Source organism: Schistocerca nitens, chromosome 3 (assembly GCF_023898315.1).
Source record: "Schistocerca nitens isolate TAMUIC-IGC-003100 chromosome 3, iqSchNite1.1, whole genome shotgun sequence".
NCBI lineage: Eukaryota > Metazoa > Arthropoda > Insecta > Orthoptera > Acrididae > Schistocerca > Schistocerca nitens.
This window is the reverse complement of record NC_064616.1, coordinates 936,960,522-936,972,770: the sequence shown is the minus strand read 5'-3', so window position 1 is coordinate 936,972,770 and position 12,249 is coordinate 936,960,522. Positions and strand designations below refer to the sequence as shown.

At 40.8% G+C, this 12,249-nt stretch overlaps 1 protein-coding gene across 4 annotated transcripts in view; it reads left to right on the top strand.

The window, feature by feature from the left end:
- LOC126249016 (zinc transporter ZIP3-like) overlaps window positions 1–5,760 on the top strand; it is a 46,802-nt gene extending 41,042 nt beyond the window's left edge. For all 4 annotated transcript variants that reach the window (XM_049950615.1, XM_049950614.1, XM_049950617.1 and 1 more), the window contains exon 3: window positions 4,539–5,760. In XM_049950615.1, the coding sequence (XP_049806572.1) occupies window positions 4,595–5,596 (1,002 nt within the window). In that variant the 5' untranslated portion in view covers window positions 4,539–4,594 and the 3' untranslated portion in view covers window positions 5,597–5,760. The remainder of the gene's footprint in view (window positions 1–4,538) is intronic.
- Window positions 5,761–12,249: the final 6,489 nt, after the last annotated feature.

Sequence of the window (12,249 nt, the reverse complement as noted above, 5' to 3'; positions counted from 1 at the left end):
GTGGCAATACCCTTATCTGCATTAAGTTAGGAGACAGTTTTATACTTCGACCACGGCCTATCAGCCCGGAAGTTTTAAGTGAAGATGAGCATGTATTCTTTTGCTTACTCAGTCTGCATAATATCCTAGTGCATCCTTAGGCCGTTCCCACTTCCAACCCCTTGCCCACATGCGAGACTGGTCTGATGCATCCTCCCAGCATATTCTACTACAGTCCTATCATAGGATTGTCCGTCCCATCAGAGGCAGGGCCACTATTGAGAGCATTGGTGTCATATAGAAGCTCTTCTGTAATTTATGCGCAGTATTTTATGTGGATGTGACCACCAACCAGCTGTTCACTCGAATGAATGGTCACCACCAAATTTTGGCTAAGAGCAGAGTCGACCATCCAATGTGATGGCACAAAGTGCTGAGCACAACATGTTTCATTTCAGTAGCTGGTTTGCAACCCTTGCCATTTTTGTGTGTGTGTGTGTGTGTGTGTGTGTGTGTGTGTGTGTGTGTCAAATATTGAAAACAAAAGTGTGTTAGGCAATGACAACATTCTGAAACGTTCACCCAAGAGAAAGTGAACAGAAGTATTGCTGGTCCACAGTGCCAGTTGCCACCCATACACTTGTGCATTATTTGCACAGCAACAGTTACTTCCTTCATTTTTGACAAAAGAAAATATGCTCCCCTGTACTATCTTATTGCTACAGAGACCAAGCTACATATCTTACAGTATGTACTCTAAGTTGAAAAAGGATTTTTTCAAAAGCTAGCAAAGTTCTCTGTCTTATGTATGTGCTTTGTGATGACTTAACACTTCTACTATTCAGTTATTGTTACCATTACTCTTTAGATTGTTTATATTCCATCAGGACTTCCATTATCGTATTTACTCTTCACCTTATTATTTTGCATGTATAGGATTCACTGTATACACAAGAAAGTGAAGCAATTATGAACATAGTGGTTGATTGGAACACCACAGTTTGTTGCAAAGTTGGCAGTAGTACCATTTACAAGAGTAAGGTCATCAACATGAACTAGCAGTTCACATTGAAAGCATGTTTATTGAGGACATACAAAAGTACAGACAGAGCTGAAATTGCTTGACTCACCTGGCAGTGTTCTGCTGATGCATATCAAGAATGTTCTTGCAAATTACAGTATTTGGTAAATAAGTAAGTCCCAGAACATTGCAGAAGTCAGAAATGTTTAATTATGAATAAATGCAGGAGGTGGGACTGAAACTGGTGACCCACATGGCACAAGCCAGTGATTTTCAACCAGTACACCACAGCATACAAGACACAGCATGTGGCATCATTGTGCCTCCTCACAAAACACTGACCCACTATTTTGGAGTGGACAATAGCTTCCTGGATGAGTAGATTGTCAGTGATCATTTGTACTGCATTGCTGGTCAATCCTAATGTTCTGATTGTACTGTCATGTCCCCATCGTCACTGTGACATTTAAATAAAGTTACTTCCATTGAGGTGTTTTAAGAATCACAGTTCTTATCAGGATCCGAGGTCTGCATGTGTGCCAGTTTAGTTCAGTTCTAGTGATGAGCCTGTTTGATGTAATCATTCTCAGGAAAGTATCAAATGTTCTCTCAACCTCTTACCGGTGCATCAGTCAAAATGATAAGAAACCCTTAGTGTCTATTTGCTGTATTGTATGTGAATTTTACTGCAGGCAGTATAACATCCCAGTCTTCCAGTTTCACATCAGCACACATTCAGAGCATATGTGCCACCATCTTATTAAAAGTTCCCGTGAGGCCAATCAGCTACAAGTGTCAGGCAGTTATCATGATATTGCGTTATGAAATTACTTCTGACACCAGTTAAGATTGAAACATTTTATCACAATCAGAAATTGCTACATGGGTTGCTCCATGCTTAAAAGTTACATTTTCTGCAGGTGAAATGGAGAAACTGCAGGAGTGGTTTTAACAAATGACCTGGGGTAACTAAGCACATCCATCTATCAATGTCACTCTTCAGAGTGTCTTACACAATGACTGAAGATCAGTAGAGACCTGGCCAATACCTGCTTTGTATTCTATCAAGGTTCATCACGAACATTAGATGATCTAATGTCAGTGTCGTGAAACTACTGCTGAACTAAGTAGATGGAAGTTATCCTTGCAACACATCCTTCATACCCATAATCGTCCTGGCCTCAGTGTCCTTAATCCCCTGAACCCACAACCTGTACACCACCATTTCCTCTTCCTCTGTTCTATCACCCCCTCCTAATCCACTCTACCACATGTCCATGTCCATTTTTTGAACATCTTCATTTCTGACGTGGTCTAATCTTGAGACCACAGCACTTCATCTCCAGTAATCCATTTCCATGGATAGCAGTTGATCGTATTCTCTCTCCTTTACTTTCCAAACCCCTGAGCTATATGTACATGTGCTTTCTATTACTGTTTTGTGTACAATCTTATTCAGTTTTTCAGATATTGCTACTCCAAAGGATTGCCCTTAACTTCCACTTGACATTTGTCCTAGCTATTGAGCTTTTCCTCATTGTTCTCAAACCACTGCAGGGCTGTACCATCGAAGTAAAAGTAGACATTTGCAGTACAAATAAAAAAAACAAATGATTGTGTGGCATTATTAGCCGGGAGACCCTGTCTGGGGTTGTTCAGCCTCCTCGTGCAAGTCTTTCTATTTGACACCATTTATTATTGTGTGTCTTTGCGATGAAGATGAGACAAAATGATTTGGACAGCACAGACACCCAGAAATGGTTAGAACAGTGCAAGCACCCAGTCCCTGAGTGAAAAAATAATAATCATCATCTGTCACCTGGTCAGGAATTGAAACTGGGACCCAGTGACATAGAGGTGGCAATGATAATCCATGAAGATAACACTAGAAAATTGAGTGTGAAGTATATACAAGGGGAAGTGCAAATCGTGTCATCCCACCTGTTGTATGTAGTGACATGGTCCAGTCCATACAGCCATTTTGTTAGATCCCAGCCAACATCTCCTAAAAACAGTGCCGGATGCAGGATGTGTGTCTGAGCCACCAGAGCTTTTGTATCCTCTGGTACCTTGATGGTATAAACCTTAGGAGGACTGTACTGTTTGTATTCTCATTGTCATCTGCAAAGGCAAACATAGTTTTGTGCAAGTTGGGATGATGCCAGATTGCAAGATTTCCGCTGTCTCCATCAAACTGTCAAGTAGAACCTGGAACTGAGCACCAGTTATGAGAGCAGGGTCATCAAAAAGAAGTAACACTTAACAATGAAACTATGTTTATTGAGTACACACAAATGCACAGATAGAACAGAACTCCCTATATCAGCAGATAGTTAGTTGGTTAAATTTTCCGTAGATCATTTGAATGATTCTTCTATCGAAATGATGTGTAACAAGTCAGTTTCTTAATTAGTGTTAACATTAATGAAATAGTGCCCCAATTTATACATACATAGATACATATAATGTTCTTGAAAATTACAATATTTGATAAATAACAAAGACACAGAACCTTACACAAATCAGAAATTGTATGTCATAAATAATTGCAGGAGGCTGTGAATCGAACTAGTGACTTGCATGTCACCAGCTGGCATTTATAATCGCTACACCATGACACATGATTTTTTTTTTCTGTTACTCATTGCTTCCTTGGCCTCTGTCAATTGTTTCTTAATTTGAAACATGACAAATCTCTCTACGGTTTTTGGAGTCCCCATTCAACTGTGGTTCCTCTTGTAATTGATGGGTGACTGTTCAAAGTTCTGAGTTCTGTTCAGAGGTCTGAGGAAGGCAAGTACATACCACCTACAGTTGTACCACAACTGATAAAGTTCTAGAGTCCTCATACAAACCTTTGTGTTGATGACAACTTTGTTCATACTAGTCTTTAGAAACTGACAGCTTTAATTTTACGTTACTCTGAATGTGAATATTTCATTTATCTGTCAGCACTACTGCCATGCCCCTTTTCTACTGAGTCACAACATTACTGTAGTTAATTGCTAAAATAAAGATAACAGTAGAAAAATGAGTATGAAGTATATACAGCTGTCTGAGAATCGAATATCTGGAAAGAGATATGAACACGTTACTTTAAAAGATATATACACTCCATGATACAGCATGTGAATGAGTTAAACAAATAGATTTCATTTTTCCACACCTGTGGTTAATAAATATCAGTGAATCAGTTAATGAGAGGAACATTGTGTGGAGAAATATTGTATAAATATCAGTGAATCAGTTAATGAGAGGAACATTGTGTGGAGAAATATTTTGTAAAAATAAAAAAGGCAGAAACTGTCACAACTAACCATTCTAAGCATGTTTTTTTTTTTTTTTGTTCTTATAAAAACATTTAAGGTATTTCTTATAAGTAAGAAGCCAGTCAGCAAATGGGAAAACATGTTTGAGGTTCAGATAGATTTGTGGTATCAAAATACATATTTTGCAGGAGGTGGAATCATGGAGTACTTAACAGTTTCAAATTCATTATGCAACAAATCTGAATTTATCATTTTTATCTCATTTTCAGGTTGCTGGAAACTTCCGTCCTACATATTTCATTACTGTGGATAAAGCAGTCACAACATGGAAGTAATAATTTTTCAGTTTGTTTGTTTGGTAGTTCTTTTTGTCATTATGACTGTAAGTGGGTCAATACCTATAGTCATTATATGGAGGCGCAAGAATGCTCAGTTAAGTGACATTGCTGGCACATTAATATCTGTAAGCAACTGTGTTGCTGGTGGTGTTTTCATGGGGATGTGTTTTTTAGGACTATTTCCGTTTGTCAAGGAAAAGTTTAGAGATGTTATGGAAAAAATGAAGCTGTCAACCACTTTCCCAATAGCAGAGTTTGTCATTGGCATTGGCTTTTTCCTTATTCTAACATCAGAACAAATTTTGATCTCTAAAAAGAAATTAAACTCAGCTCCTGTCAAGAATTCAGCTCACACATTTGTTGCTAGTGATGATGATAAACATGAAGATGAATCTCATCTTGGACTTCTGGAAGCAGAGGCCAATGAAAAACAAACTGACCATGAGTTGCAAAATGATGATAATACGGAGCTTCAGCTAAGTGTAAGTGGTCATTCACATCTGGACACAATACTTGTGACAGACAACACTTCTAATCAGCGTAGTTTTATGTTGTTACTCGCTGTTAGCATACACTCACTGTTTGAAGGGATTACATTAGGCTTACAAACTGACATGGTGAAACTCTTGCATTTGTTCCTTGCAGTTTTAATTCATGAAGTACTCGTCGTACTCGCACTGGGTGTTAACATAGCAAAGCGTAATCTGGGCGTAACAAAAAGCTTTAGGTATATTCTGATGGCCACTGGAAGTATACCTGTTGGAATGATTGTAGGACTCCTTATTGGAACAGCACCAGGCTTATTTGGCAGTGTACTTTCAGCCTGTCTGCAAGGCATTGCAGCAGGGATTTTTATACATGTAACATTTATGGAAATTATGCCAGAAGAGTTTGTGAGGAATAAGTATCAACTGTGGAAAGTATTATTTTTTTTCATTGGATTCATGTTAATGGCAGTAGTGAGTTTCTTTTTAGATAGTTACAAATAAAGATCCATGTTCATTTCGGATATTGAAGAAGAGGAATAATTTTCCGTATATTTGTCATATTTTGACAGTCTGCTTTCAGTGTGACTTATTACACTTTGATTTGATGAAGACTGAGGAAATAGTTCCTTGTTGTTAATGCGTTGAAAAACAGTATTTATTATATATTTTGTAATTGTAAAGTAAAAGCAAATAAACCAAAATGCAAGATAAAGTTAAAAATCTGTGTGAATTCAGAATTTCCCAACATAAACTACTGATGCAAAGCTCTTGGATTTTCAGCTGGGCGAGTGTTGAAATACTTTAATGTTTCGATTAGTGTCATACTCACCTTGTTTTGGTGAAGTCACTTTGCCAGAAGATGATGAATATAACACTCACTGAAATGCAATGCAGTCTCAACACTGCCACCTGATAGCTATTCATCAAAGTTCTTTTAAAGATGCAGCTAATTTTTTGGAACATGGCCTGTATATGAAAGTAGTGACTTCCAGCACTAATAATTATTCATTTTCACTGTTTTAGAAATGCATGTTAAAATTAGAAAGTTTGCACGAACAATTTGAGTTGTATGCATTGTATTATTGTCAGAACAATTTTGTGAGTTATTTCTCTTGTGAAGTCTCGATGTAACAGAGCACTTACATTTTTGTACAATAGTAATAGTGTACAGAACATGCATGATGATTTGGGGAGACAGATTCATACTTTATGTTGGTGTTATTAAGAAAAGTACAGAAAAAATTGAAGAGAGATAGAAAGGTGGGCAAGAAATTATTTGCAAGGGACACTATTTCTGTACTGCCAATAGGAACTCTAAAACTAGAAAATAATGTTCCTAGATTTTTAAACCATATGGTCCTCCTTCATGGAGGAAAGAGGGATTGATTGAGGAAGATGAGGATAGCTGGGTAGGTCACTCATACACTTGGCTGAAATGCTTGGACCACATGGTTGTGGAGTAACAGCGATTGATATAAAATTTCTGCTGTTGGTGGCGTCACTTCTACCAAGTTGTGGCAGGAGACTGTCAGACCTTGGTAGAAATGACGTCACCAGCAGTGGACCAGAGGTATGTTCACCCTGAAGATGGCCCCTGCGATGGACTGAAACTGGTTGGCACTAAATAAATAAAAAAAATGCGATTAAGACTGTTTTCTTAATACTAACTTGGCTGAGATGCACTCTCATGTAAGTATGGTAGGGGTGGGAGGGGGTGGGGGGGGGGGAGAGAGAGAGAGAGAGAGAGAGAGAGAGAGAGAGAGAGAGAGAGAGAGACAGAGAGTGGGAGAGTGAGAGAGAGAGAGAGAGAGAGAGAGAGAGAGAGAGAACGAATAAGTCCTTACCTCCCATGCATGGGGAAACTAGTGCTGGGTGGGAAGATCCAAATAGCCCATATGGTATAACAAGCACTCGTGTCTCTTGAGTTATGCTGTAGGGCGTGCTCAGAAACTGGGTAATGGACAGTTCTTTTGTGTGCATTCGTGTATTCAGTAAATTTTGTCATGATCATTCCTATATGGAAAGCCATTCAATGAATACAAAAAAAGAGCCAGAGTGAAGAGCAGAATATAATTCAAAAAGAGCAATTGCTAAATGAAAATGTAAAAAGGCACACACAGCAGATTGGGGCAGATATATAAGTAATGTAGAAAATGACAATCATGGACAGCGAGCAGCTGCCTATAATGCGGTCAGGCTTTTAAACAGACAAAAAAATATACATTAAGCATTAACACAATCAACATAAAACACTGGGAAGATCATTATAAAAAGCTGTGGTATGACTGAAACTTGATGGAACAAGCAGAAATGTATGAATGTGGGAAAGGGGTGAATATGCTAACAACCACAATGGAGGGGTATCTGTTGAGAGGCCAGACAAACGTGTGGTTCCTGAAGAGGGGCAGCAGCCTTTTCAGTAGTTGCAGGGGCAACAGTCTGGATGATTGATCTGGCCTTGTAACACTTACCAAAATGGCCTTGCTGTTCTGGTACTGCAAACAGCTGAAAGCAAGGGGAAACTACAGCCGTAACTTTTCCCGAGGGCATGCAGCTTTACTGTATGATTAAATGATGATGGCATCCTCTTGGGTAAAATATTCCGGAGGTAAAATAGTCCCCCATTCGGATCTCCATGCGGGGACTACTCAAGAGGACGTTGTTATCAGGAGAAAGAAAACTGGCATTCTACAGATCGGAGCGTGGAATGTCTGATACCTTAATCGGGCAGGTAGATTAGAAAATTTAAAAAGGGAAATGGATAGGTTAAAGTTAGATATAGTGGGAATTAGTGAAGTTCGGTGGCAGGAGGAACAAGACTTTTGGTCAGGTGAATACAAAATCAAATAGGGGCAATGCAGGAGTAGGTTTAATAATGAATAAAAAAATAGGAGTGCGGGTAAGCTACTACAAACAGCATAGTGAACGCATTATTGTGGCCAAGATAGACACCAAGCCCACACCTACTACAGTAGTACAAGTTTATATGCAAACTAGCTCTGCAGATGAAGAAGAAATTGATGAAATGTATGATGAGATAAAAGAAATTATTCAGGTAGTGAAGGGAGACGAAAATTTAATAGTCACGGGTGACTGAAATTCAAGAGTAGGAAAAGAGAGAGAAGGAAACATAGTAGGTGAATATGGATTGGGGGGAAGAAATGAAAGAGGAAGCCGCCTGGTAGAATTTTGCACAGACCATAACTTAATCATAGCTAACACTTGGTTTAAGAATCATGAAAGAAGGTTGTATATATGGAAGAACCCTGGAGATACTAAAAGGTATCAGATTATATAATGGTAAGACAGAGATTTAGGAACCAGATTTTAAATTGTAAGACATTTCCAGGGGCAGATGTGGACTCTGACCACAATCTATTGGCTATGAACTGTAGATTAAAACTGAAGAAACTGCAAAAAGGTGGGAATTTAAGGAGATGGGACCTGGATAAACTAAAAGAACCAGAGGTTGTAGAGAGTTTCAGGGAGAGCATAAGGGAACAATTGACAGGAATGGGGGAAAGAAATACAGTAGAAGAAGAATGGGTAGCTGTGAGGGATGAAATAGTGAAGGCAGCAGAGGATCAAATACACTCCTGGAAATTGAAATAAGAACACCGTGAATTCATTGTCCCAGGAAGGGGAAACTTTATTGACACATTCCTGGGGTCAGATACATCACATGATCACACTGACAGAACCACAGGCACATAGACACAGGCAACAGAGCATGCACAATGTCGGCACTAGTACAGTGTATATCCACCTTTCGCAGCAATGCAGGCTGCTATTCTCCCATGGAGACAATCGTAGAGATGCTGGATGTAGTCCTGTGGAACGGCTTGCCATGCCATTTCCACCTGGTGCCTCAGTTGGACCAGCGTTCGTGCTGGACGTGCAGACCGCGTGAGACGACGCTTCATCCAGTCCCAAACATGCTCAATGGGGGACAGATCCGGAGATCTTGCTGGCCAGGGTAGTTGACTTACACCTTCTAGAGCACGTTGGGTGGCACGGGATACATGCGGATGTGCATTGTCCTGTTGGAACAGCAAGTTCCCTTGCCGGTCTAGGAATGGTAGAACGATGGGTTCGATGACGGTTTGGATGTACTGTGCACTATTCAGTGTCCCCTCGACGATCACCAGTGGTGTACGGCCAGTGTAGGAGATCGCTCCCCACACCATGATGCCGGGTGTTGGCCCTGTGTGCCTCGGTCGTATGCAGTCCTGATTGTGGCACTCACCTGCACGGCGCCAAACACGCATACGACCATCATTGGCACCAAGGCAGAAGCGACTCTCATCGCTGAAGACGACACGTCTCCATTCGTCCCTCCATTCACGCCTGTCGCGACACCACTGGAGGCGGGCTGCACGATGTTGGGGCGTGAGCGGAAGACGGCCTAACGGTGTGCGGGACCGTAGCCCAGCTTCATGGAGACGGTTGCGAATGGTCCTCGCCGATACCCCAGGAGCAACAGTGTCCCTAATTTGCTGGGAAGTGGCGGTGCGGTCCCCTACGGCACTGCGTAGGATCCTACGGTCTTGGCGTGCATCCGTGCGTCGCTGCGGTCCGGTCCCAGGTCGACGGGCACGTGCACCTTCCGCCGACCACTGGCGACATCATCGATGTACTGTGGAGACCTCACGCCCCACGTGTTGAGCAATTCGGCGGTACGTCCACCCGGCCTCCCGCATGCCCACTATACGCCCTCGCTCAAAGTCCGTCAACTGCACATGCGGTTCACGTCCACGCTGTCGCGGCATGCTACCAGTGTTAAAGACTGCGATGGAGCTCCGTATGCCACGGCAAACTGGCTGACACTGACGGCGGCGGTGCACAAATGCTGCGCAGCTAGCGCCATTCGACGGCCAACACCGCGGTTCCTGGTGTGTCCGCTGTGCCGTGCGTGTGATCATTGCTTGTACAGCCCTCTCGCAGTGTCCGGAGCAAGTATGGTGGGTCTGACACACCGGTGTCAATGTGTTCTTTTTTCCATTTCCAGGAGTGTAGGTAAAGAGACGAGGTCTAGTAGAAACCTTTGGGTAACAGAACAAATATTGAATTTAAGTGATGAAAGGAGAAAAAATAATAATGCAGTAAATGAAGCAGACAAAAAGGAATACAAACGTCTCAAAAATGATATTGACAGGAAGTGAAAAATGGCTAAGCAGGGATGGCTATAGGACAAATGTAAGGATGTAGAGGCTTATCTCACTAGGGGTAAGATAGATACTGCCTACAGGAAAATTAAAGAGACCTTTGGAGAAAGCAGAACCACTTGCATAAATATCAAGAGCTTTGATGGAAACCCAGTTCTAAGCAAAGAAGGGAAAGCAGAAAGTTGGAAGGAGTATATAGAGGGTCTATACAAGGGCGATGTACTTGAGGACAATATTATGGAAATGGAAGAGGATGTAGATGAAGATGAAATGGGAGATACGATACTGCATGAAGAGTTTGACAGAGCACTGAAAGACCTGAGTCGAAACAAGGCCCTGGGAGTAGACAACATTCCATTAGAACTACTGACAGCCTTGGGAGAGCCAGTCCTGACAAAACTCTACCATCTGGTGAGCAAGATATATGAGACAGGCGAAATCCCCTCAGACTTCAAGAAGAATATAATAATCCCAATCCCAGAGAAAGTAGGTGTTGACAGATGTGAAAATTACCGAACTATCAGTTTAATAAGTCACAGCTGCAAAATACTAATGCAAATTCTTTATAGACGAATGGAAAAACTAGAAGAAGCCAACCTTGGGGAAGATCAGTTTGGATTCTGTAGAAATATTGGAATACTGACCCTATGTCTTACCTTAGAAGCTAGATTAAGGAAAGGCAAACCTACGTTTCTAGCATTTGTAGACTTAGAGAAAGCTTTTGACAATGTTGACTGGAATACTCTCTTTCAAATTCTGAAGGTGGCAGGGATAAAATACGGGGAGCGAAAGGCTATTTACAATTTGTACAGAAAGCAGATGGCAGTTATAAGAGTTGAGGGGTATGAAAGGGAAGCAGTGGTTGGGAAGGGAGTGAGACAGGTTTGTAGCGTATCCCTGATGTTATTCAATCTGTATATTGAGCAAGCAATAAAGGAAACAAAAGAAAAGTTCGGAGTAGGTATTAAAATCCATGGAGAAGAAATAAAAACTTTGAGGTTCGCCGATGACATTGTAATTCTGTCAGAGACAACAAAGGACTTGGAAGAGCTGTTGAACGGAATTGACAGTGTCTTGAAAGGAGGGTATAAGATGAACATCAACAAAAGCAAAATGAGGATAATGGAATGTAGTCAAATTAAGCCGGGTGATGTTGAGGGTATTAGATTAGGAAATGAGACACTTAGAGTAGTAAAGGAGTTTTGCTATTTGGGGAGCATAACAACTGATGATGGTCAAAGTAGAGAGGATATCAAATGTAGACTGGCAATGGCAAGGAAAGCGTTTCTGAGGAAGAAAAATTTGTTAACATCAAGTATAGATTTAAATGTAAGGAAGTCATTTCTGAAAGTATTTGTTTGGAGTGTAGCCATGTATGGAAGTGAAACGTGGATGATAAATAGCTTAGACAAGAAGAGAATAGAAAGTTTCGAAATGTGGTGCTACAGAAAAATGCTGAAGATTAGATGGGTAGATCACATAACTAATGAGAAGGTATTGAATAGAATTGGGGAGAAGAGGAGCTTGTGGCACAACTTGACTAGAAGAAGGGATCGGTTGGTAGGACATGTTCTGAGACATCGAGGGATCACCAATTTAGTATTGGAGGGCAGCGTGGAGGGTAAAAATCGTAGAGGGAGACTAAGAGATGAATACACTAAGCAGATTCAGAAGGATGTAGGTTTCAGTAAGTACTGGGAGATGAAGAAGCTTGCACAGGATAGAGTAGCATGGAGAGCTGCATCAAACCAGTCTTAGGACTGAAGACGACGACAACAACAACAACAACAACAATATTTTATTAATAAATTATTAAAAACAAGGTGGAATTCTCTTAAAAACAAGATTTTTGCATTTCTTTAATTTGTGCTGGAAGAAAGCAAGAATAGTGGAAATCTGATCAACAGCTGTTGTGTACTCAGTTTTTAAGAAAGGAGATCAAAAAGGCTAATTCTATGGTTATAAGTGTTTTAACAGCTGAATGTAAAA